At 37.3% G+C, this 27,666-nt stretch overlaps 1 protein-coding gene across 3 annotated transcripts in view; it reads right to left on the reverse strand.

Moving 5' to 3' along the window:
* The window catches only part of TASP1 (taspase 1), a 276,089-nt gene that overhangs the window by 31,634 nt on the left and 216,789 nt on the right, over positions 1-27,666 (reverse strand). For all 3 annotated transcript variants that reach the window (XR_013967338.1, XM_080812603.1, XM_080812604.1), the window contains one exon: positions 5,640-5,713. Coding sequence is in view for 2 of the 3 variants with exons in the window: in XM_080812603.1 (XP_080668729.1) it covers positions 5,640-5,713 (74 nt within the window). In the remaining variant the exon portion in view is untranslated. The remainder of the gene's footprint in view (positions 1-5,639; positions 5,714-27,666) is intronic.

A 27,666-nucleotide genomic window follows, 5' to 3' on the forward strand; every position in this document is an offset into this window, starting at 1 on the left:
TTTCTCATTTCTTTTCTTTATCCCAGCCTTCTCTTGCAACTGCCTTGTACTTGATAAAGGCCACAATACCTCAGGAAGATGTCTCTCAGTTCTCCTGTTCTATGTCCAGTCTTTCTTTGGCTACTGTCATGTATTTGGTGCAAAACGTACACACTATAATGAATCACGCTCAGTTCTTTGCCGTGCTCCAAGCCCTTGGTGTGGTCATTTGGTGAAGGCTTCATAGGGAAGAAATGGTAGTGGGTGCAAGACTCACCCTGTAGCTGGGGCTTCTTAGGATTTTAATCTCTCATACAGCTCACATGAGGCTATAAGTGGTTCATTAAAAGTTTGGCTGGTTTCTCTTTATATTCTGCTATATCATTTTTACTCCTCTTCCCACTGTTCTGCCAGAAATAAATCAGTCAAGAGTTTTTTTCTGTCCTAGAAGTCTTTCTGGAACTTAGTTCATTTAGATTTTTCTAGCATATTCAGCTTTTTGAATTTTTTTAAATTTATAATTTTATATTTCATCCAGCTCATTCTCATTGTTGGAAGTAGGAGCAAAAATCTCTTCCTCTTAATTGGGAGTGGAAATCTCTTTTCCAATTCCTTTAATAACTCCTTCTTGTTTACCTCCCATTTTATATTTGTCTTCCTCCTATGATTTTATTTGAGAGGTACATTAACCCTAATTAAAAACTCTCAGAAATCCCATCTATCCTATCCCTTCTAAACAGATGTTTATTGAGATTTTTTTAAAGTCTCAGAAACTATCTTTGAAAAAACAAAATTTAAAAAAAAATGATAGATACACTACATTGGGATTGCAAAAATTCTACTGAAAGTTGAACAGCAATATATCTGCTTATGTAATCTGGAATGCAGAATTTAGAATTTTGCAGATTGGAGGCAAGTATCTGGGCATTATGGGTCATAATATATACAAATATCCATTATATATATAATATATCCATAATATACCAAGGACTTAACAGAATTCAGTCATCTGTATTCAAAGAGACAGATTTTGTTTCTTTGTTGTTATTATACTTTATCCTAGAAAGGATTTAAGGCATAGTAAGATATTCTTATTCTCATTTTACAGATAAGGCCTCTGAGATCCCAAGAGGCAGAGTGATCACACTAACAGGTACACAGAGTGAGGGAGAAAATCCAGACTCCAACTGCCTGGCAGTGCACTGATTCCAATACTTATTCATTTCAAAACTAATCAAATGTGCCATAATATCCAAGGGTGATATATATATTTTTTAAAGATTTTATTTATTTATTTGACACAGAGAGCGAGAGAGAGATCACAAGTAGGCAGAGAGGCAGGTAGGGGATTGTGGGGGGAGAAGCAGGCCCCCTGCTGAGCAGAGAACCTGACTCGGGGCTCTATCCCAGGACCCTGAGATCATGACCTGGCTGAAGGCAGAGGTTTAACGCACTGAGCCAGGCACCACAAGGGTGATAAATTTTTAAAAATTTCTACACAAAAATAATTCCAAAATTACAGAATAGTTCAAGGAACATCTATACGTCCTTTACCCAAGTTCACCTATTGATAACATTTTGCTCCATTACTTTTTAATTTGCTATCTATCCATCCATCCATCCATATATTTCTTTTGGAGCATCAAGAAGATATTGTATACATTATGGCCCTCTATACCTATGTACTTGTGTGTATTTTTTAAGAGCGAGGATATTTTTAATATACTACAGTACAGTCATAACAAATTTAAGAATGACCCAAAACTTTTTACTATCTATATTCCAATTTTGTAAATTGACCTAATAATGCATTTATAGCATTTTCCCCCTCCCACATAGGATCCAGTATAGGATCAGGTATTGCATTTTGTTGCCAAGACTCTCATATTATTTAATCTGGAGCACTTCCCTGAGCCTTTGCCTTTTATGACACTGACATTTTTGAAGAATATACTCCCTTTTTTCTTCCTTCATAGAATGTTCCTCATTTTAGATTTGTCTGATGTTTCCTTGTGATTAGATTCAGGTTACGCACTTCCAGATGGAATAGTACAAAAGTGATGTTGTGTCTTTCTCATATTATCACATTCAGAGGCACATGATGTCCATCTGCCCCTCACCAGTCACATTAATTTTGATCACAAGGTCAAGTTGTTGCCTGGTTTCCCCATTATATATTTATTATTTTTCTCTGCAACTAATAAGAAATCTGTGGGGAGACATTTTAAGACCTGCTCTTCCTCATGAATGAATTTTTATAACAGTATTTTCACTATTGTTATAAAAAGTGACCTCCACATAGTAAAAGAAACCTAGGTTTCACTTATTACACACTTCAATAAGTTCCATGCCAGTTTTAACATCTGTTTTTATAACAGTAGTCCATGCACACTGGATGTTTATTTAAAAATGTTCATTAACTACTATCTGGGTAGGATATAGACATTTTTAAATCCAACTGCTACCAATGCCTTAATTTTGATTTAATTAAAAAACTCTTTAACTTAAGCTACAGGTTTAGAAATTAAATAATATAGTTACAAGGATGTTCTAGAAAAAAGAAAAGAAAGAAATTTTTAAAAGTCTACCTCTATTTATTCAAATTGTATATGGACTCTGGTTACTATAATATATATTATCCAGCCTTTTTAAAGCACTGTGATTTTGAGGTGAGCTTTAATTCAAGGCCTTAACTTGGACTGAATGTAGGTAGGTTATATAAAATGTTCAAATGGCCAGGTGGCTTTAGGTTCTGAGTTTGGTAACAAGAAGACCAAATTTAAAAAAAAAAAAGAAAAGAAAAGAAAAAAAGAAAGAAATTTAAAAAAATGTGTGTGTTTTGTTGTTGTTTGGTTGTGGGTTTTGTTTTGTTTTAGTTTTAGTTTTTAAGGATGCCTTCTTTCTCCTTTGCTACCATGGATCTCAACATTATGTGAGAACATGTTTCACAAACCTGAATGGGCATGCCATTAATTCAACAACTTTTTCATAGAAATCAGGAAACCAGAAGTGTAGACCAAAAGCTTACTCTTTTAAAAGGAATACAAACTTTGCTATAGCTCCTTTCTCTTTTGAGCCCAAATTCTCATTTATAACATTGTCTTACCTGCAATACAATAAAATTCCAGCCTTTATGACAGAAGAGATGGGTTTTTTTGATCAATAGAATTCAGCAGCCGAAGCATTAGTGTTTGGGTTTTTTTTTTTTTTTTTTTTTTTTTTTTTTCCTTTCTGGAAAGCATTTGTAGCCACAGGCTCAAAGGAGGAAGAAAGGGAGAGGGATTAACTCTCTGCAAGAAGGTCAAAAACATAATTTACAAGTGAGGCAAGAGGAGCAGCTGTATCTGTTGGCCCAATCAAGACTACCAGCTGGAGAATTTACCAGCAATATGAAAACCACGTCCACCAGATGTCAAGCAATGCAACTAGAGGCCAAACATCGTTGGGCTCAATGCAGGACTCTCCACTCTCTTTAGTACCCATATTTCATGTTAAATAATTAAGGTGTCTTCCAAGGGCCACCAGCAGGGTAACTAGAACATTTCCGCACAAGGGACTTAATAACATGATGGTACCCCCATCAGACTGGCTTCAACACTAAAGTCCACCTCATATATGTTCTCTTGTTAAAAAACAATTTTAGCTCAGAGCCAATATGTAAGGGGTGAGAGAAACTTATATGGCTGCAATCCATTACTGTGGCTTCTCAGGCTTATTTTATATTTGGGAATGGCTCTGTCATTGGGAAGAAAACAATGTTCTGAAAATACCTTTTTGAATAACCATTTTCCACTCATTCTTTAAGCCTGTGCTGTTCAACAGTAGCCATTTCACCACATGGGGCTATCTAAATTAAAAATAAGTATTTTAAATTAAATTTAAACTAATTTAAAATTCTGTTCCTCATGCAAACTAGCCACATTTCAGGTGCTCAATAGCCACATGTGACTAGTAACTAATCTACTGGATAACACAATATATATATGTAAAACATTGCAGTCATCACAGAAAATTCTATTAGGCAATGTCATTCTAAACTCAAAAATCATCTTTTTAAATTATTTTTATTTTTTAAGAGAGAGAGAGAGAAAACAAGTGGGGGGTGGGGTGAGGAGCAGAGGGAGAAGGAAAGAATCTTAAGCAGGCTCCATGACCAGCACAGAGCCCAATACAGGGCTTCAATTCACAAACCTGAGTTCATGATCTGAGCTGTAATCAACAGTTGGATGCTTAAGGGACTGAGCCACCCAAGCATCCCTCAAAAGTCACCTTTAAAACAAGAAACTATAATTTCCGGGGCACCTGGGTGGCTCAGTGGGTTAAGCCTCTGCCTTCGGCTCAGGTCATGATCTCAGGGTCCTGGGATCGAGCCCCACGTTGGGCTCTCTGCTCAGCAGGGAGCCTGCCCCCCCCCCCGCCTGTTGCTCTGTCTACTTGTGATCTCTCTATCAAATAAATAAATTTTTTTTTAAATCTTAAAAAAAAGAAACTATAATTCCCTTCTGTATATACTATGAAAGAAAGCAATCTCTGTGCATTCTCTTATGAAATAAGTCTACTGATACAATACGAATATTGTATTAGATGAGGGTAAGACAAAGAGGAGGAGAACTCAATAATATTGTTATGACCATAAACCAATCTTTGTCTGATGAAATGCTCTTGTATGCTGTACTCACAAAAGCCTTGTGATGCTGCTCGCTTGCTGGATAATATACAGAGGCCAGACTGGATGGGTTAGTTAAACGACAAATAAATAAGCGATAAACTGACATGTATCCTTAATTTGTTAATGATTCAATCTATATCAGACATTGATATTAGAAGTTTCCTTACTTATATCTCTAAATGTGCAATATAAATTATGTCCTTTAAAAAAGAGGCTGCCCACTTCATAGCTTTGCAATTAAGGTATTTTAATAACAAGTAAATAACATATGCTATATCTGTTTCTAAAAATTTTATGAAGAAGAACATCAGGCCAGTATAAATACTAAAATCCATAAATTATATTTCTTATATAGACTCACCTATCATGGATGCAGGGAAACCAAGCAATGCATGAGTAGCTGTGTATGTCTGTGTGATTGTTGTGACTCACTGAGGGATGCATGGCACAGACACGTGTCACACAGAGCACAGACCTTTGACTCTGCTCACAAGGACACTGAGCCATGGCACACCAGGACACACCAGAGCACTAGACAAGTCATGTGCAAGCACCTCACCCACCTCCACCCTGGCACATGCAGAGTGCTATCTAGGCACTCAGCTTTCTTTACCTGTTTCCTTGATCTATTCCAACACTCCCTGCAAAATCACTCAGCTCTGTCAGCCCATCAGCTCTACTCCCATTTTCTCTTCCCAATCCCCAGTTTCCTCTTTTCTAGTTATTTACAGTTGATGAGGAAGAAAAAGATGAAAATAAAGGGGTTGGGGGGTAGTATTTCCTAATCTCTCCTGCTCTGTCATCAAAAGCTAAAAAGATCTGCTGTTTTTCTTTGGGATCATTAACTGTACTTAGTCAGATTCTCATAAAGATCACAGAGCTACTGCCTAACAGAGGCTAAAAAAAAAATACATTTTTATCAACTTAACTGGTTAGAAGTTCATGCAACAGCTGCAAGGTTTTCAGGTTATGCCCCAGTTTTCCCGCTTACCTTGGCTTTCCCGTCCTGGGCTGACATATATCCAACACACATGCTCTCTGTCGTGTGGCTCCACAAAAATTCCACTGCCGTGGAAGGGAACACAAATAGGCACATTCAGATCACAGATGGAAAATAAATCTTTGCTTTTTAATAGAACAGTTAAAGATAGCTTTATATTTTAACACACTCAGTTCCCTACTTTCCATTTGGCCCTTCATAAATGTCAAGATGATTTAGTACTCAAAACTGTGTAATGCCATTTACTGTGAAATGAAAAATGTATTTCTTTCTTGTCAAAACTTATGATTATTACATGTAAAATAAATGCTCTTCTGTTTGAAACTTGTAGCCTTAAATACACACATGCACTACATACTCATACATACAGTACACAATGATTTAGCACATGTAATATTCCATAACGTAGTTTCCGTAGTTTAACACACACACACGCGCGTGCGCGCGCACGTGCGCAGTCTTGATTTCTAAATACCATTCTCCATAAAAAGGAATCAGGATTCCTCGGAGAATATTCATTCCAGGGCTGGGGCAGAGAAATTATAAAATGAATCTGGAACATCTTATTGTGCCAGAAAGTAAGGAACTGCTCAAAGAATGATGACAACTTATCAAAATGACCCAGACATCAGCCTGAAGGGGTTCCCACTGGCCAAATCAGAGTCAAACTAAGTGTCAAAATAAATAATGATAGTAATGCATTTTCACCACCAAATAAAATAAGAAGCATTGAGACTATACTAATGCAAATAAATAAATGAATAAATAAATGAGGGAGAAGAGAAAGCTCTTCCTTCTGGCAGAATGCCAACTAATAAACAGAAGAAATAACAGAGTTAGAAAACCATCATGACTGCTAAAACTAGTGGGTGACAATTTAAAGAGAAGAAAGCTATTTACATAGTCTCAAAGTATCTCTCCATAAAGTTCTTACTAAGTGTAACAAGGGAAGAATAAGTTCACTGTGGAGAAACCAATGAAGCCACCTTAATCAAATGATGGAAACTCACCTCACCTATTAAGGGAAAATCAACACCATGTGCCTCCTGATAAGATACTGTGGGACACACCACTTCTGTGGTACTTCTGCCAAAACTGCAGAAACCAGACTGCATGAGGAAACACCACACAAATCTCACACAGGAACGCTACTAAATAACTGGTTTGAACTCTTCAAAAATGTCAAAGTCAAAACATACAAAGGAAGTTGAGATACTGTTTCCATTTAAAGGAGATATGACAACTAAATGCAATTTGTTATCCTACATTGATCTGGGTGCAGTGTCATAAGAACATTATTGAGACAACTGATGAAATTTAAGAAGGGACTATGGATTAGATAATAATGCTGCATCAATATTAAATTTTATGATTTTGATAACTGTACTGTGATTATTTAGAGGAATGGCCTGTCCATAAGAAATATACACTGAATTAATAGGAGGAAAGATAGCAAACATCCATCTTGACTTCAAATAGTTCAGAAAAAGCATGCACATGTTTCAGTGTATGAGTGTGGGTGGGTGGGTAGGTAGGTGTGGGTGTAGAAGGAAGACAGGAGAAGGAAGGAGTGAAGATAGAAAAACAAATGGGGGAAAAAGAAAAGAATGTGTGAATCTGGGTAAAGGAACAGTGGATGTCCCTTGTACTGTTCTTGTAACTTTTCTGTAAGTTTGAAATTATACCTAAATAAAAAGTTACAAAAAGAAAAATCCACAAACATACAGAGATACACACAAAACCCTGTCACCTTCAAGTAAATACTTTCAAAATTCTATGGTTTTTTCTAAACCAGAGAGGGAGACAGACCATAAGAGACTCTTAATCTCAGGAAACAAACTGAGGGTTGATGAGGTGGAGTGGGGCTGGAAGGAATGGGGTGGCTAGGTGATGGACACTGGGGAGGGTCTATGCTATGGCGAGTGCTGTGAATTGTGTAAGACTGGTGAATCACAGATCTGTACCCGTGAAACAAATCATTATATGTTAATAAAATTTAAAAAAAAATTCAATGGTTTTTTTAAAAGGCATTTTTTAAGTTTTGACACACTTCTCCAACAAAAATTTCAAAACTCCCTGATAATAAAATTGCATTGCTCAACATTAAACCTTCTGGGTTCCAGGCCATCCATCTGTTCATATCCCTGAGCTAATTAAGCCTGAAGACAAGTGTTTGAGTTGAGACACAACTGTGGGATCAGTGATCCTAGACTCTAAAGGCTTTGCCAGACATGTGGGGAAGAAAGAAGCAGTAAGGGGCAAAAGTGAGTTCCTCAGAAACATGGCTCATTCCCTCATCATTAATTAATTATCAAACCTGCCAACCTGCTCAACAGACGCTCCACTGAAGAGTGCAGGAAAACAGTGTCATGCAATGAAGCAAGTTCTCTTCAACAGATGTTTTTTCTTCCTCACACATCTGCTTTGAACTTCAAAAATCCTGAAGTCCAGAGCAAGATCTGGGATATTCTAAATTGCCTAATAGAGCAAAGGCATTCAAGTCTTACTGAATTTCCTTAGAGCAGTGACAAAGCAATTGTATTTAAATATAAAGTTAAGGGATTTCTAAAATTGTGACTTCTCCTTATGCCCCAAATGTTAAGGTGGCTCAGGAATTAGTCATGGAAAGAAAAACACATGGAAATATAGTTGATCTAATTATGAAAGTAACGGATAAAAACATTACACTTTACTTTTTAAGACACAATTGTGCTTATTTTAAATGCTTTACTCTCTCTAAAAATGTGGCCTATTTTAAGGAAATGTAATATATAAAAAAAATTTAGAATTTTGAAACAGGATAAATTGGGTACAGTGACTGACTTCATTAAATAATTATTTTTACACTGAAGGGTTTCCAGTGAAGTTTATAGACATAGCTTAGGAGTTTTTAAAGAAAGTAACTCAGTGTCTAGAAATTCAATCTTCATTTATTCTTTTCACAGTTATTGCCAAAAAATGTATTTTTGCAATGTACTTTGTACTGACACACTATTTTTAATACCTACAATTCAAATACTTACATATGAGTTAGAAGTTCAGGCTAACCTGAGAAACTCAACAGAAATAATTTGCAATTTATATGATAGAATGCTTCTGAAAAGGAATGCTGTTTATTGAAGTGTATGTCTTAACTCAAAAGTTAATTTAACAAAATATTTCTTGGTCAAGGGCTTTAGAGAAGCAGGAGAGAGATGAACTAACATTGAGAATCCATCATAAGCCAGGCACTGTCTTTTGTAATAGAACACAGTAAAGGCTGAATGGGGAATCTGAGGCTAAGAGCAGGTAAGTAACATGACTTAGGTCATTTTAATAAGTGCACAAACTACAATTCAAACAGGACTTTTGGATTCCAAAACCTGGTGACCTTCCATTGTTCTATTGCTTTAAAATTTACACAGCTTAGAAAGATTCATAATTAGTGTTACTGAGAGGATTAAATTCATTAAAAACACCAAAGGACCAACAAAACATCAAATACAACAGAACTATTAGATATCATTTAAGAAGAGCTTTTATTTTTTTAGATTTTTTTAAATTTTTATTTTTATTTAAAATTAGTTAACATACACTGCAATATTGGTTTCTGGAGTAGAATTCCGTGATTCATCACTTACGAACAACACCCAGTGCTCATCACAACAAGTGCCCTCTTTAATACCCATCACCCATGTAGCCCATCACCCACCCACATCCCTTCATCAACCCTGTTTGTTCTTAATAATAGAGTTTGTTCTCTATTATTAAGAGTCTCCTATGGTTGGTTTCCCTCTCTCCTATTTCCCCTCTCCTTCCCATATGTTCATCTGTTTTGTTTCTTAAATATCACATATGAGTAGAATCATATGGTATTTGTCTTTCTCTGAATGACTTACTTCACTTGGCATAATACACTCTAGTTCCATCCACGTCACTGTAAATGACAAGATTTCATTCTTTACCACCTCTTCTTTATCCATTCATCAGTCAATGAACATTTGGACTCTCTTCATGGCTAGGCTATTGTTGATAATGCTGCTATAAACATCAGGGTGCATGTATCCCTTTGAATCTGTATTTTTCTATCCTTTGGGTAAATACCTAGCAGTGCAATTGCTGGACTGTAGGGTAGTTCTATTTTCTATTTTTTGAGGAACCTCCATAGTGTTCTCCAGGGTGGCTGCACCAGTTTGCATTCCCATCAACAATGCAAGGGGGTTCCTCTTTCTCCACATTCTTGTCAACATTTGTTTATGTGTTGTTAATTTTTGCCATTCTGACAGGTGTGAGGTTGTATCTTATTGTGGTTTTGATTTGTATTTCCCTGATGAATGATATTGAGCATATTTTTATGTCTCTGTTAGCCAACTGGATATCTTCTTTGAAAAAGTGTCTATTTATGTCTTCTGCACATTTCTTTACTGGGTTATTTGCTCTTTGGGTGCTGAATTTGATAAGTTCTTTATAGATTTTGGATATTAACTCTTAAAACCATAACAAAACTCAGGGTCTACTAAAGACAAGATCAATACATTTGACTATATTAAAAATGTCTATGGTATGTTCTTTTGCCATATGGGGAAAAAAAAGGTCAAGAGATAAACAATGAACTAGAGATAATATCTGCAATTTGTAGCATAGAAGAAGGGCTAATTTTCTTCATATCTGAAAATTTGTCACAAATCAGTAAGAAAAAAGAGAAAACTAAAAGGAGTATGACTAGCTCTAAAACATGAAAAGATGTTCTACATTTCTCATACTAAAAGAAATGCAAGTTAAAGCCACAAAATACCATTATCCAACTATCAGGTTATCAGATAGCAAAGTTTGAAACAACATTTTTAGCTGGGGGTGGAGAAAAATCACTCTCACTTACTAATTATAGAGGCATGGCCATTTGAAAATATATCCTTGCAATTTGTGGTAGTTATGTTCTATAAGGTTGCCATGAACACTGAATTAGCAAACACTGAGCCACTGCTCCAAAGGGAAATACAGGGTTAGGTTCCTACAAGCCTCTGGTCATAACCATTTTCAATCAATAAGTAACCTTATTTTATGTGGTTCTGTATAAGACATCTTAATTAATACATTTTTCTTATAAGCAATTAATTACACATAATCTTTCTTTATAACACAACACTAACAAAGAAGAGTTTAACATTTTCCTGACCCTGGATAACCTGTTCATGAATTTCTTCGGTTTTCAGCCTCACAATAATGTTGTCCCCTATGCTCTGCTTATTTGTCATTACCTCATGAATCCACAAGTTGAGCTACTTTTCCAGCTTTTCCATGGCTTCATCATGCACCACAGATGTTACTTTAGCAGCTTCTGGAGCAGCCTCACATACAATTCAATGAATTTCCTCCTCCTTTTTCTGTATGTACAATATTGTTGATTCGTTAACTTTGAACTCATGACTAACAGCATTGTAACTCTTGCCTGAATGAAGCCTATCGAACACACACCTTCTCCACAAGACAGAACAATCTCCTTGCACAAAGAAACACTAGGCAGCACTTCAGCACTGTTCTTGGGGACCATTTTATTTTTTTTTAATTTTACCAAGATTTTAATTCCAGTATGGTTAACATACAGTGTTCTATTAGTTTCATGTGTATAATATAATGATTCAACAATTCTATACATTACTCAGTGCTAATCATGAAAATTGTGTTCTTTAATCCCCATCACCAATTTCACCCATACCCCCACCAATCTCCCTTCTGGGAACCATCAGTTTGTTCTCTATAATTAAGAGTCTGTTTCTTGATTTGTCTTTCTCTCTCTCTCTTCCCTTCTGTTTTTATTATTTCTTAAATTCAAAATATGACTGCAATCATATGGTATTTATCTTTCCCTAACTGACTTATTTCACTTAGCATTATACCCTCTAGTTCCATTCATGTTGCTGAAAATGGCAAAATCCAAACTTTTACAGCTGAGTAATATTCTATTATACATATAGACCACATCTTCTTTATCCATTCATCTATTGATGAATACTTGGAATGCTTCCATAATTTGGCCATTGTAAATAATGCTGCAATAAACGTAGTGGTGAATGTATTCCTCTGTACTAGTGTTTTTGCATTTTTAACACTAGTACTGTGAATGCTGGATTGTAGGGTAGTTCTCTTTTTAACTTTTTGAGGACCCCTCCCATACCTTCTTCCAGAGTGATTGAATCTTTTGCCTTCCCACCAACAGTGAGGGGGTTCCTTTATCTCCATATCTTTGCCAACACTTGTATGGATTTTAGCCATTCTGACAGATGTGAGGTGATATCTTATCGTAGTTTTTATCTGCATTCCTCTGATGATGAGTGATGTTGAGCATCTTCTTGTATGTCTATTAGCCATTTATATATTTTCTTTGGAGAAATCTCAGTTCATGTCTTCTGCCCATTTTTTAATTGGGTTATTTATTTTTGAGATGTTGAGTTTTATATATTCTTTATATATTTTGGATACTAACCCTTTATCAGGTATGTCATTGCAAATATCTTTTCCCATTTTGCAGGCTGTCTTTTAGTTTTGCTGATTGCTTCCTTCACTATGCAGAAGCTTTTATTTTGATGTAGTCCCAACAGTTTATTTTTGCTTTTACTTCCTTTCTCTCAAGGGACATCTAAAAAGAAGCTGCTATAGCCAATGTCGAAGAAGTTACTGCCTGTGTTCTCATCTAGGATTTTTATGGTTGAAAGTCTTGCATTTAGGGGCGCCTGGGTGGCTCAGGAGGTTAAGCCTCTGCCTTCGGCTCGGGTCATGATCTCAGGGTCCTGGGGTCGAGCCCCGCGTCGGGTTCTCTGCTCGGCGGGGAGCCTGCTTCCCCCCCTTTCTCTGCCTGCCTCTCTGCCTACTTGTGATCTCTCTGTCAAATAAATAAATGAAATCTTTAAAAAAAAAAAAAAAGAAAGAGAGTCTTGCATTTAGGTCTTTAATCCATTTTGAATTTATTTTTGTGTTTGGTGTAACAAAGTGGTCTAGTTTTATTCTTTTGCATGTTGCTGTCCAGTTTTCCCAGTACCATTTATTGAAGACAGTGTCTTTCCTGCTTTGTGGAAGATTAACTGACCATATAGTTGTGGGTTCATTTCTGGATTTTCTATTCTATTTCACTGATCTATGTGTCTATTTTTGTGCCAGTCCCATACTGTCTTGATCACTACAGCTTTGTAGTATAACTTCAGATTTGGAATTGTGATACCTCCAGCTTAGTTTTTCTTTTTCAAGATTGTTTTGGCCATTTGGGGTCTTTTGTGGTTCCATACAAATCTTCTGGTCTGGTTCTGGTCTTGTGAAAAATGCTGTGGATATTTTGATAAGGACTGCATTAAATCCGTAGGTTGCTTTGGGCAGTGTGGATATTTTAACAATATTTATTCTTCCAGTCCATAAGCATGAAATGTCTTTCCATCTGTGTCTTTGGTTTCTTTCATCAGTGTTTTATAGTTTTCAGAGTACAGGTTTTTTACCTCTGGATACTTTATTAATTTTGGTACAACTGTAAATGGGATTGCTTTCATAATTTCTCCTTCTATTTCTTCATTATTATGTATAGAAATGCAACAGATTCCTATACAATGATTTTATATCCTGTGACCTTACTGAATTCATTTATCACTTCTAGTAGTTTTTTTGGAAGTTTTTTTTTTTTTCTGTGTATAGTATTATGTCATCTGCAAATAGTGAAAGTCTTACTTCTTCCTTACCATTTTGGATGCTTTTTATTCCATCCTCTTGTCTGACTGATGTGGCTAGAACTTCCAGTATCACGTTAAATAAATGTGTTAAGAGTGGATATCCTTGTCTTACTCCTTATCTTAGGAGAAAGCTTTCAGTTTTTCATCACTGATTATTATGTTAGCTGTGGGTTTTTCATTTATGGCCTTTATTATGGTGAGATATGTTCCCTCTAAACCTACGTTATTGAGGGTTTTTTACATGAATGAATGTTGTACTTTGTCAAATGCTTTGTCTGCATCTACTGAAATGATCATATGGCTTTTATCCTTTTTCTTGTTGATATGATGAATCATACTGATGTGAATACTGAATCACACCTACATCCTGGGAATAAATTTCATGTGATCATGGTGAATGATTTTTTTAATGTATTGTTGGATTCAGCTTGCTAGTATTTTGTTGAGGATTTTTGCATCTATGTTCATCAGAGATATTGGTCTGTAGTTCTCTTTTCTTGTAGTGTTTTAGTCTGGTTTTAGTATTGGCTAATGTAGGCCTCACAGAATGAATTTAGAAGTTTTCCTTCCTTTTCCATTTTTTGGAATAGTTTGAGAAGAAGAGGTATTAATGCTTCTTTAAATGTTCAGTAGAATTCACCTATAAAGCCATCTGGTCCTGGACTTTAGTTTGCTGGAAGGTTTTTTATTGCTGATTCAATTTCATTGCTGATAATCGATCTGTTCCAATTTTCTATTTCTTCCTGGTAGTTTGGTTTCTATTTCTTCCCGGTAGTTTATATGTTTCCAGGAATTTATCCATTTCTTCCAGGTTGTCCAATTTGTTCACTTATAATTTTTCATAATATTCTCTTAGAATCCTTTGTATTTCTATGGTGTTATTTGTTACTTCTCTTTCATTCCTGATTTTGTATGAGTTCTTTTTTTTTTTTTTTTGTCTTTTCATTTTTGTTTTTGTTTTTAAAGTAGGATCCACACCCAGTATGGAGTCCAATGTGGGGCCTGAACTCATGACTCTGAGATCAAGACCTGAGTTCAGATCAAGAGTCAGATGCTCAACTAACTGAGCCACTAAGGCATACTCTCTCTCCTTTTGATGAGTCTGGCTAATGATTATCAATTTTGTTGATCTTTTCAAAGAAATAGCTCCTGCATTCACCGATCTGTTCTAATGTTGTCATCATTGTTGTTTTTAGTTTATATTTCATTTGTTTCTGCTCTAATATTTATGATTTATTTCATTCTATGGGTTTGGGATTTCATTTATTCTTCTTTTTCCAGCTTCTTTAGGCATAAGGTTAGGTTGTTTATTTGAGATTCTTCCTGTTTCTTGAGGTAGGCCTGTATTGCTATTAACCTTTCCTCTTAAAACAGCTTTTGCTGCATCCCAAACATTTCACACTGTTGTGTTTTCATTTTAATTTGTTTCCATGTATTTTTTTTTTCAATTCCTCTGTGATTTCTTGGTTGACCCATTCATTGTTTAGTACCATGTTATTTAACCTCCACGTTTGTTCTGTTTCCAGATTTTTTTTCTTGTGGTTGATTTCTAGTTTCATAGCATTGTGGTGAGAAGAAATGCATGGAATGACTTCAATCTCTTTGAACATGTTGAGATTTGTTTTGTGGGCTAACATGTGATCTATTCTGGAGAATGTTCCATGCGCACTTGAAAAGAATGTGTATTCTGCTGTTTTAGGATGGAATGTTCTGAATTTATCTGTTAAATCTGTCCAGTGCAGTGTGTCATTCAAAGCCACTGTTTCCTTGTTGATTTTCTGTTTGGATGGTGTTCTGTTTGGATAGATGTCCACTGATGTAATTGGACAGATGTTTGGACTAATGTCCATTGATTAGTTCCTTTATGTTTGTTATTAACTGCTTGAAGTATTTGGGCGCTCCCATGAGGTTACATATTTATGACTGTTATATCTTCTTGTTGGATTGTGCCTTTAATGATTATATACTGTCTGTCTCTTGTTTTAAAGTCTATTTTGGCCCAGGGGTGCCTGGTTGGCTCAGTCGGTTAAATGTCTAACTCTTGATTTCAGCTCAGATCATGATCTTGGAGTCGTGGGATTAAGCCCCACATTGGGCTCCACGCTGGGTGTGGAGTCAGCTTGGGATTCTCTCTTGCCCTCTCCTTCTGCCCCTCTCTCTCATCAGTGCGGTCTCTTCTCTCTCTTTAAAAAAAAAACAATAAACAAAAACTCTATTCTGTCCTATAGAACTATTGCTACCCTGGCTTTCTTTTCACATCCATTTGCATGTGGCAGAGGTTTCTCCATCCCTTCACTTTCAATCCATATGTGCCTTTAGGTCTGAAATGATTCTCTTGTAGGCAGCATATAGATGGGCCTTTATTATTATTTTTTTTAATCCATTCCATCACCCTATGTCTTTTGACTGGTGTGTTTAGTCCATTTACTTTCAAAGTAATTATTGTTAGGTATGCATTTGTTGCCATTTTGCTACTTGTTTTTATGGTTGTTTTGTAGCTTTTCTCTGTTCTCTTGCTCTCTTTTGCAGTTAGTTGGCTTTCTTTAGTGATATACTTGGATTCCTTTCTCTTTATTTTTTGCAAATCTATTACTGGTTTTCGATTTCTGGTTACCTTTTGGTTTGTATATAACATTTTCTGCATATTGGAGTCTATATTAAGTTGATGGTCACTTAAGTTTGAACTCATTTTTTACTCCTCTCCTCCCCCACATTTTAGGTATATGGTGTCATACTTACATCCTTTTATTTTGTGATTCCCCTGACTGATTTTTATAGATATACTTACTTTTACCACTTTTGTGCTTCCTACTTTTCTTACTCTTGTTTATGGTCTTTACTTTCAACTCAAAGAATCCCCTTTAACATTTCTTGTAGGGCTGGTTGGGTTGTCATGAACTCCTTTAACTTTTGTTTGTCTGGGAAACTCCTTATCTCTCCTTATATTCTGAATGACAGCCTTGCTGGAGAGTATTCTTGGCCATAGACTGTTTCCTTTCAGCACTTTGAATATATTGCTACTCCTTTCTGGCCTGTAAAGTTTCTGTTGGAAAATCAGCTGATAGCCTCAATGGAGGCTTCCCTTGTTTGTAACTGCTTTCTTCTCTCTTGCTGCTTTTAAAATTCTCACTTTATCTTTACTTTTTGCCATCTTAATTATGGTATGTCTTGGTGTGGACCTCCCTGGGTTAATCTTGTTGGGGGGGGGGGGCAGATCTATGTATGTCCTGGACCTGGATTTCCATTTCCTTCCCTAGATACAGGAACTTTTCAGCTATTATTTCTTCAAGTAAATTTTCTGTCCCCTCTTCTTTCTCTTCTTCTGGGATTCCAATAACATGAATGTTATTATACTTGATGGTGTTGCTGAGCTGCTTCAGGGCCATTTTAAACAGTGAAGTCATCAGCAAAGGTACAAAAGTGTGAAAAACATGGCATTAAACAGGTTACAAAGAGCTTCTTTATAGTTATGAGAGTTGAGACATGAAGGCAGAGCATCACCTTATTCACCTCAGCTGGGAATGTGCATGTCAGGTGACAAATTCTTCACCACTGTGCATGTGCCAACAAATGACTGTGAAAGTATCAGGAGTACTGATTTTGAAATTACAAATAAGTTTCAGCAAGTAGGAAAATCAGCAAATATGAAATCTGCAAATGTTGAGGACTGACTGTAGTTATTAAAATGATGTACTCTTTCACCTAGTAATTCTTCTTCTAGGTAATTATTCTATAGATAGGCTTTTATATGTATGAAATAACATATTTACAAAGATACTCACTGAAGTAGTTTTAATTAGGAAGAAACTGGAAATAGCTCAGTTGCCTATTGGTGGGAGTATATATAAATAACTATGGTACTCTACATAGTGGAATACCATGGAACAATTAAAAACAAAGGAAGAAGCTCTACATGGAAGATATGGAACCATCTACATTGAGTATTTTTCAAACTTTTTGACCATGAATCACAATATAACAAAATCAAAATTAAAAAGTCCCACATGTTGTCACTTAGTACATATATTTCTTTAAAAATGAAATTGCACAAAATAATACCTACCCTTTTACTTACCATGCATTGGTTTAAACTATTGGGTTCCTTATATTATACCCACTGATTTAAAAGATTCTGTCTATGACTCACTAAATTGACTCCAGACCTCATTAATATAGCAGGCTTCAGTTTGAAAAAACACTTACTTACAAGATGCATAGTTTATGTAAAATAAAAGACAAGGTAGACAATGATATAGAGATGGTGCTGTCATTTTTGTGGAAGAAAATAAAAGGGGACCATGGAAGAATATGTTTGTAAATACATGGGATCTATCTGGAAGAACATTTTAGGAGGCAACAATAGCGGCTACTATAAATATGAGAAGTGTTTGATTAAGGGAGTTTAATGGGGTGCAATCTATTTTTCACCATATATCCTTTCCCAAAACTTCTGAATTTTGTCCTATTTTGGTTTATTTCCTATTTTTTAAAAATGCCCCCAGGAATTTCAATCTACGTTATCTGTTAAGAATTTCTTCTTTATTTAGATTATGACATTCTGAACTTCTGAAATTTGATGTAATGAGATGTTACCATATATTTTTAATTATCCTTCATGAGAATGCTTTATTATGATGTGAAATGATCTAGCGCTTTCAAACTGTTTCATGTCTCGTGACTACCTAAAATATGACCAAATCTTACAAAGAACCGTGAATAAGTCCCTTCATGAATTTACACGGGGCACATACATTTAGGGCAAAACCTATTATGTTTAAAGAGCAATTAAAACAAAACAAAAATTTATTCCTGTTAGAAATTTAAAAATACCAAAATCACTATAAGTTTTTTAAAATGAGCAGAAAACATTTATTGTCTCAAGGGCAGTTCGTATCACAAACTTTTATAACTGTTTAATTAAGTCCTAATTTACAATTAAGACCTGGTAAAGAGTAGTACAAAGTTAGCTCAAATATAGTTACATAGAGGCAAAAAATAATAGGAGTAGCATTTCTTATCATGAGTAATATCTAGAAGTCTATAATTTGTTTCTTGATTTTAGGGATTAAATTTGAAATTGTTTCATACATCTAAAGTGGAAATTTATGGTAAGAGTATTAAGAAATGATTCTAATAATAATACTGCAAACCGGGCAGATATTATATCACAGTACTGGGATTTTTTTCCACGCATAATTATTCCATGTAGAGAATCATGAACTAAAGCAATATTTAGGATAAATGAATGGCCCAGAATGACATATCTGAGTGTGGGAAAGTGCCAGGTTTCTTTGCCAGTGGCTGGTCACTGTTTACATCTCAATTACTAATTTGAAAAGCCCACTGATTTTTAGAAAGTCAAAGTCCAAGGGGCACCTGGGTAGCTCAGTCAGTTGAGTGCCCAACTAACTCTTGGTTTCCACTCAGGTTATGATCCCTGGGTCCTGGGATTGAGCCAAGAGTTGAGCTCTGTGCTCAGCAGAGAGTCTGCTCAAGATTCTCTCTCCCTCTGCCCCTCCCCTCCCCCCCCCCAAATAAATAAAGAAAGCCAAAGCCCAGGCATTGTGAGGCTACTGAAAATGACCAGATCATGAAAAGATCTCCATCAGAAAACTTTAAGAGCCCCCAAAGCCATGCTAAAATAGATTCCTGAATGGGTTTAACATGTGAAAGATGGTCACAGGGATTTGGCAAGCTCTTCCCTACCAAGTGACTTGACAACACATCATATCACATAAGTGTGATGTGAAAAAAAGGCCAATAGTACCAACCCTGTTCCCATGCCAGAGAAAGGGTTAAGTGGGACGTGCTGTTCATGTGCTACTCAAAAATGACATGTTTAGGGGCTCCTGGATGGCTCAGTCAGTTGAGCAACGGACTCTTGATTTTGGCTCAGGTCATGATCTCAGGGTTGTAAGATCAAGCCCTGCAACAGGCTCTTCACTCAGCACATAGTCTGCTTGTCCCTCTCCTGCTCCTTCCCCTGTTCTCTCTCTCTCTCTCTCTCTCTCTCAAATAAATAAATAAACAAATAAAATCTTTTAAAAAAAGATGACAGATTAATGGTATTACAGGCACATCTGAAATGGATTTGCACATAATCTTAGAGGTTATCTTTTCTGGAAAGCTGCATTTAATGCACTGGAATAAATAAATTCACCCACAAGTATAACACTCATAGTAGTTCTACTTTAGTCTTAACATCGTTTCACTATATGAGACAGCTTTTAGTCCCTATGCAAGGCTTTGACTCCTAGTGACACTTAAATCATGGCCTTCACTAGTTAATAGTAGAGCTACACCACCACCCCCTTGCAAGATGCTCCCTGCCAGGACCTCCTTCTCTTTCAAAATGATTCATAGGTCATCTGTTTAAGCAAACAAAATTGATCTACTAGGGTTGCAAGCAAGTTTTCTCTACCAATCGGATTCTCTTTTCTAGCCAGAGAGAAGTTCTCAGCCACCCCTTTAAAAAAATTGTTGCTCTCCAATTGCTGTTAACAACCCCCAGCTGCACTGGCTCCCACACCCACTTAAAACCCCTCTGCCTGGCTTCATATCCCAGACTTTCTTGCACGGAAAACAGAACTTTAAAATCAGAACCGTCTTGGGCTGGACAGTTGCCAAGTCAGCTGCTGCTTCTTTGACTTAGGTGGAATGGCCTATCCTCAGACATTTTGCACAGTGCTTCAAGTTATGTCTTATTAAATAAAGATAAGCTCATTTTTAAAACGGGAAGAATGAGGAACTATAAATAGAAGAGCCTCCTCTTACCTCTGTAGATTTTTCCCCCTGGTTGTTAAGTTCTTTATAACCTAGAATGTGGTTCACACAGGGATGCTTTACTGTTCTGACACAGAATCATTAAGATTCATATCTTGTGTGTTCCACTGTGGCCATTAAGTAGCTTTGAGTTGGCTCACCTCTCTGAAAAGCTTTCACCACTGAACTGTAGGAGGGATGGGATTGAAGTTCTATAGAGCCCTGGTTATACTAAGCCAAGAAAAGAACTGTTTTCTCTTTCCAAGGCTCACTCTGATTTGGTCAAGACTAAAGAAGGATGTTGACTGAAAAGGAAGGAGCAATGTCGATCAAATAGTAATATAAACCTCAAAGGACAATTCGGTTCCCTTCCCTTTTTAATCATTTTATTTATTTATTTTTAGAGTTATTGATTTGAGAAAGAGCATGAGTGGGGGGAGGGGCACAGGGAGAAGAGGAGAAAGAATCTCAAGCAGACTCTCTGCTGGTGGAGCCTGACTCAAGGCTCGATCCCACAACCCTGAGCCGAAATCAAGAGTCCAGACATCTAACTGACTGAGGTACCACCGAGGTACCCCTTTTATCATTTTACTGTATTAAAAACTGCTGGAAAGAGAGGCCACTGGCTGGAACATGGAAGTTCTCTGCCGAACAGAAAAGCATTCAGTGAAACAAGTTTTACTGAAACATGATTTCATTCATTCAACAAATATTTTTTTAGGATTTATTTCATGTTAGAGTCATCCCTATTACCCTTTGAGCAGATGAAAATTAACTATAAAATTTGTCAAAATGTTTTTCTGAGAGTTTTAGGAGAACCACAGTAATAAGAATTACATAATCACTAGACTTCTATTCATAAATCTTTGTATTCTTTATATCAAATGGAAAATTTTGTGGCAAAAAAAAAAACTACATAGTTAGATTACAGCTAGAACTATGCTTCTTATGATGGAGAAAAAATTACAGATAAACATCCATTTCTAATTTTTAAAAAGTATATTAGTGATATTTAAAGGAAAAAAAAGTAGGGGTGTCTGGGTGGCTCAGTCATTAGGCGTCTGCCTTCAGCTCAGGTCATGATCCAGGGTCCTGCCCCTCTCCTACTCCCCCTGCTTGTGTTCCCTTTTTCGCTGTCGGGTTCTCTCTCTGGCAAATAAATAAATAAAATCTTTTTAAAAAATAAAAATAAAAAATAAGGAAAAAAGTTCTTTTATAAAGCAAACAAAGCAGATTATAGCTATTTGTAATCAACATCTCTTTGTTCTTAAAAATAACAACTAACTTTGAAAAACATAAATCTCAGAGCACTACCTCAATAGATTAATGCAGCTCTATTGTTGAAAAGTTTAAATATCATGTCTGCCTATTTACTTTGCATTTAAGAATAACTACTTAATTTTCTTCCCTCCATCTTATCCTTAAATAAGAATCAAAACATCAGGGGCACCTGGGTGGCTTGGTGGGTTAGGCCGCTGCCTTCGGCTCAGGTCATGATCTCAGGGTCCTGGGATTGAGCCCCACATCGGGCTCTCTGCTCAGCAGGGAGCCTGCTTCCCCCTCTCTCTCTGCCTGCCTCTCTGCCTACTTGTGATCTCTGCCTGTCAGATAAATAAAAAATCTTAAAAAAAAAAAAAAAAGAATCAAAACATCAGCCTCTAGGGGCGCCTGGGTGGCTCAGTGGGTTAGGCCGCTGCCTTCGGCTCAGGTCATGATCTCAGGGTCCTGGGATTGAGCCCCACATCGGGCTCTCTGCTCAGCGGGGAGCCTGCTTCCTCCTCTCTCTCTCTCTGCCTACTTGGGATCTCTCTCTGTCAAATAAATAAATAAAATCTTAAAAAAAAAAAACAAAAAACATCAGCCTCTATCCTAAGACTACAGTGAAGATGTAACAATTGCAAAGCATTGCTGAGGCACTAAAGAGATAAGCGTCTACCCATTTCCTTCAGTGTTGTATGGAGGTGTTGAATCACTGCATTGTACACCTGAAGCCAATACTACAGGGTATGCTAACTAACTGGAACTTAAAGAAAAATTTAAAAAAAAATAAGCTTCCAACCATGGCACTGGACCCCCTTATAGAACAAAGTTTTAGTTACATTTCTAAGACAAGTTATTAACATTAGATAAGCATCCATCAGTACCTCTTTTCCCACTACCAACCTAATAGCTAATTTGCTTTCTCTCTGGGAGTTATTTTTATGATCATGTGAGCCCAACAGAATGCCTAGTCATAAGTGCTCATGGTGGCATGTGCCATGAAATGGAAATCAGTGATACTGCTGGGGCCCCTGGAATGAAGCTCCTTTGAAGTGCATGTGTTTATGGGTGCTCGCCAAAATTTTAATGCCAGTAAAACCAAAAGACAGTTTGGGATTTTAACTCACAGTAAAATGACCTTTTATCTTTTTAATGTTCCAGGAAGCATCGACTCAATCTAACATTTTTTATTTTTAAACCATAATATGTTTTGGTAACAGTGACAAAAAGAGTATTTGATAAAGAACTTTGCAGGAATGTCACATTTAAGTTCTACTTGGCGAGTGAAGAGCAGTTTAATTTGCTAGAGCTAAGTCTAAAATGATAGAAGGATTCATTGTTCTTCCAAGTAATTATGTAAGAAACTGCAAAAATTCTCACAGAAGAAATAGTATCACATACCATTTATCATACCATTTATATAAAGTCAGGCCCACATGAGGGCTTCAAAGAGATGGGTAGTGGGCAACTTCTTAAGCTGGGTGGCAGGTCCACAGGTGTTCATTTTATTATCACCCTTTATAACTTACAAATTTATTATATTCTTTTAAAAATACATGGAACATTTCATAGTTAAGAGGAAAAACAGGGAAAGAAGGGGCTAGACAACTGGAAGCAAAATCACGTACAACACTTAATTATCAGCAAAATAAACATATCCCTGGATAGTAAGAAACCTGGAGTTATTCTCTGTGTAAGGTGAGGGGAACTTAACGGGGGAGTAACAATTACCATATGTGTTCATCAGATGATCAGGCTCGGGCTGAACTGTGTGCCTCACATCTATTTAGGATGAAGGACTCCCAACAGTGGCACAGAAGCCACTGGCCAAAAACAGTCTTTTTTACCTCTAAGAGCCCCTATGCCTCCTATCCTGAATTGCTTAAGATTTTCCTTAAACATATGGACCCTGTTTCTCATTGATCCCCATACTCACTGCTTCCTAGCAACCATTCTGAGGCAGGGACGCCTGAACTTCACAAGGTCTGTCAGGCTCCCACCAGCACAGTGAGGGCAAGCTATAAGGACAGAAATGCACCCATATTGTGAGATTGGCTGCTCATGCCATATATTTGCATATATTCTAATTACTTCTGTCAAATCGCAAGTTTAAAACAGAAAAAGACTCACTTCTTTTCTACTGGGAGGCTTGATGTGACTTTGTTTACACAATTATTTGCCATACTATATACAGCAACCTCAATAAAGCTCTTCTGTACAGGCCTGGAAAGCACATGTAATTGTACTTCAGCAGGTAAAATATATATTGGGGTTTTTTTCTCTAAAAGGAGAGAGAAAATTAATTCTTTTCAGCTGTTTCACTTCAGGGAGAAGCATTTGCTTTGCGTTAAAGCAGTGATTTGTAGGCTAGGCTTTGCCAGCATCTCATGATCTGGGGAGTGGGAGGTGGAGGGATGGGTGTTGCAAACACATTCACATCCAAACTGTCCTTTTTACAAGACTATTTGCAGAGGCTATCTTCTGTGATCCATTTTGACTGTCTTCAAATCTTCTTGTTCCCAGACACTCATCATTACCCAACATTTCCAAGCCATTCTGTTTTATTCGGGTTTTGTTTTGTTCTATTTTGTTTTAAGAGCATGATACTTTATGTGATATTTCATTTTTCTAGAAGAGTGTCAATTTAAAATTTCAATCAATAAGGAAATTCCATTTGACATGTAATTTGTGAATTTAATAATTAGTGGAGCCTACTATGGAGGGTGGGTACAAGGTTGGATATGACACAGTCCTGGCCCTCAAATGGTTCACAATCTGGTGGTGTGATTCTCAGGGGCACTGGAATCTTCTAGTACTTTGAAAGATATTTTAAACACCTGGATCCTCCATGTGAGTCACTGGGGCTCAGAGATCTGTGATCTATTCCTGTCAAATAACTGGGTTCAGAAAAAAGCTTAAGAGGTGCTGGCCTAGAGAGAGGGATAGACACTTTAACACATGTCTAGGATGTGTCATAGTGAATGTTGTAAGAGATGCCAATTGCATGTTGCAATAAGAAGCACAAGGAAGAAGAAATCACCTGGGGAAAGGGTTTCCAAAGGATTCCAAGAAGATTCATATCTGTCCTTGGTCTTTAAAGAAGGAATGTAACTGGCCCAAGGCATTCCAAGCGCAGGTAAAAGCATGTGAAAGTTATGGAGGAAAAAACAGGACCCTCTGGAAGAAGACCAAGCAATTTGGAATGGCCAGAACTGGGTGCTTTGAGGCTGGGTAGAGGGAAAGTACTAAATTGGAAATGACAATGAAAGCATGTTCTGGGGTTAGATCGGGGGAGGACTTTCCCATCAAGTTAAGTAGTTCCCATCTGTCTTCTAGGGAAATGACCAGCAGAGGCAGGAGTGTGGACGTGTGCTCACAGAAAAATTGAAAGCAGAGAGTGATAGTAAGAGATACAGGTTTTGTCTTTAATACACAGAGAAGTTATTCAACATTTAGCTTAGACATAAAGTAAACTAATTACATATACCTATGTGGCCCTTCTTTTAACCACTATCTTTCTGAACCTGGGATTGGTCTCTCTAAGCCACAATTAGGTCAGGTTCTCATTTTTGCCCTTTCTGCTTTGGGGTGGCATGCTTCTCTCCTAACTGCCCATTTCTGAGCCCATAATTAGGTTCTCTGGGCCAGTGAGAGAGAAGTCTGGTGACTGTATGGAGGTGAGAGAGGAATACAGTCAGGGAAGCTAATGAGACAGTCTAGAAAAGAGTGACTAGGGACTGCAAAATAGGAGGGCACTGATCCCATTTGTCTCAGAGGAACCCAAAGAAGAAAACCAGAATCTACTCATGGAATCTGATAGTCTCAGCTGCCTAACAATGCAAGAGAGCACCTTGATTTGTTACTGTAGCTCTTTTTTTTTTTTTTTTTTTAAGATTTTATCCATTTACTTGACAGAGATCACAAGTAGGCAGAGAAGCAGGCAGAGAGAGGAGAAAGCAGGCTTCCTGCTGAGCAGAGAGCCCGATGCAGGGCTCGATCCCAGGACCCTGAGATCATGACCTGAGCCAAAGGCAGAGGTTTTAACCCACTGAGCCACCCAGGCACCCATTACTGTAGCTCTTTAGACAAACTAGAGGCCTATCTGGCAGTAAGAGGATTTAGAAGGTTCTACTTTGGCATATATTACCCCAAAATAGAGTGATTTAAAACTGCAAACATTTACTATCTCAGTTTCTGTGGGTGAAGAATTCAGGAGTGGCTTTGTTGGGTAATTCTTGCTCAGAGACTTATACTCTACTCTCCCTCATGAGATTCAGTCAAGAAATCTGTGCAAGGCTGCTACAGTCATCTGCAAGTTCGTTCAGAGCTGAGGCTATATTAGCAAGAAGTCCCAGTGCCTTGCTGGCTATCAGAAAGAGGTCATAGTTTTTTGCCAGGTGAACCTCTCCACAGTGCTGCCTTACTGTCCATACAACATGGTAGTTGGTCTTTCTTTTATTACTATTTTTTGTTTATTTTGTCCCTGCCGGGCTTTATATTAACATATAATGTATTATTCATTTCAGGGGTATAGGTCTGGGAATCATCAGTCTTACACAATTCACAGCACTCACCATAGCACATACCCTCCCCAGTGTCCATCACCCAGCCACCCCAACCCTCCCACCAGGCAGCTGGTCTTTCTGAGAGTGGGAAAATAAGGAGGATGCCACAATGCTTTTTCTGATCTAGCCTCAGAAGTCACACACTATCACATTGCCATATTCTTATGCCTTGGAAGACTGTCTCAAGGGAGAGGAATAAGCTCCACCTCTTGCAAACAATTTATGGACAAAGCACATGTAACAAGGTCAAACAAGAGGATTTTGAATATTCCTTCATATGTGAGATTTACTAATTCTATTCATGAATCAGTGAAAAGAGGACAAACCTTGAAAGTGCCCTAAATTTGAGTCATCCCACCCTTGAAGTGGCCTATTGGGGCTCTTTTAATTGATGATATTTGTCAAGAGGAGAGGTTCAGTAATGGATTTTTGGAAACGCCACCAAGTGACAGTGGGGTTTGATTAAAACTGCTCTTACAGTGTTATGGAAACACTACTTATGATTTTCAGAAAAGAGAGTGGACACAGAAAAAGCTCAAGGTAGAGACTATTTTAATTATACTATTCTTCGGGGGCGCCTGGGTGGCTCAGTGGGTTAAAGCCGCTGCCTTCGGCTCAGGTCATGATCCCAGCGTCCTGGGATCGAGCCCCGCATCGGGCTCTCTGCTCAGCAGGGAGCCTGCTTCCTCCCTTCTCTCTCTGCCTGCCTCTCTGCCTACTTGTGATTTCTGTCTGTCAAATAAATAAATAAAATCTTTAAAAAAAAATTATACTATTCTTCGGATAAAAAATGATAGACCAATATATAGTAATCCAATTGTTGTTGTTGTTTTGATTTTGGGAATTGTCTTATTTGGACTGTAGAAAAGAAAGACTTCTGAGCTCTCTTGGTTACAAGATATTACTAAGCATTACAGAGCCAATGAGTTTGTGAAGTTAAACTCTCATGAGGGTTTTATAAGGCAATAAATGAGAAGTCGTGGTCCAAACATGAAGCAAATTAGGTTGTGGCCTGCTTCAGAGCAACTGACAGGGTATAGCATGGGAGAATCCATTTGACCTTGATGTTTGAGATATTCTCCTTTTACAGGCAGAGGTTTATGACAGACTCTTATTTTCTTAGGAGTCCAATCTACTACTGGGATCTGCAGTGAATAATATATAGTTTTGGTACTGCCAATGCTGGTTACTAACTGGCACTATTCAGAACTCTAATCAAGATGTAGAAAACAAGTTAGGTATAGGACAGAATGTGGATGTTAATAACCATGACAGTATTGCTAGAGATTGAGGTGAGGGTTGGGAGTAAGGAAGAAAGAAAAAAGAAGAACACATGAACTTCCCTGAACTTACATAGTCAAAGAGGTGAGGTATGGCTGATAGACTGTCTAAAGTTGAGGAATCAAGAAATAAATTAAGAAATAGTATGTTACATGGGGCACCTGGGTGGCTCAGTGGGTTAGGCCTCTGCCTTCGGCTTGGGTCATGATCTCAAGGTCCTGGGATTGAGCCCTGAATCGGGCTCTCTGCTCAGCAGGGAGCCTGCTTCCATCCCCCCCCCCCGCCTGCCTCTCTGCCTGTCAAATAAATAAATAAAATCTAAAAAAAAAAGAAAAGAAAAGAAAAGAAATAGTATTTTACAGTTGCAATAAAATTAAAATTTATGATTTCAAGTTAGAGGAGAAGTCTAACAAAAGTCAGGAGGAAAGGGGAGTGGAAACTGGTGTGAACTACATTCTT

This window comes from Martes martes (assembly GCF_963455335.1).
Source record: "Martes martes genome assembly, chromosome: 9".
NCBI classification, from domain to species: domain Eukaryota; kingdom Metazoa; phylum Chordata; class Mammalia; order Carnivora; family Mustelidae; genus Martes; species Martes martes.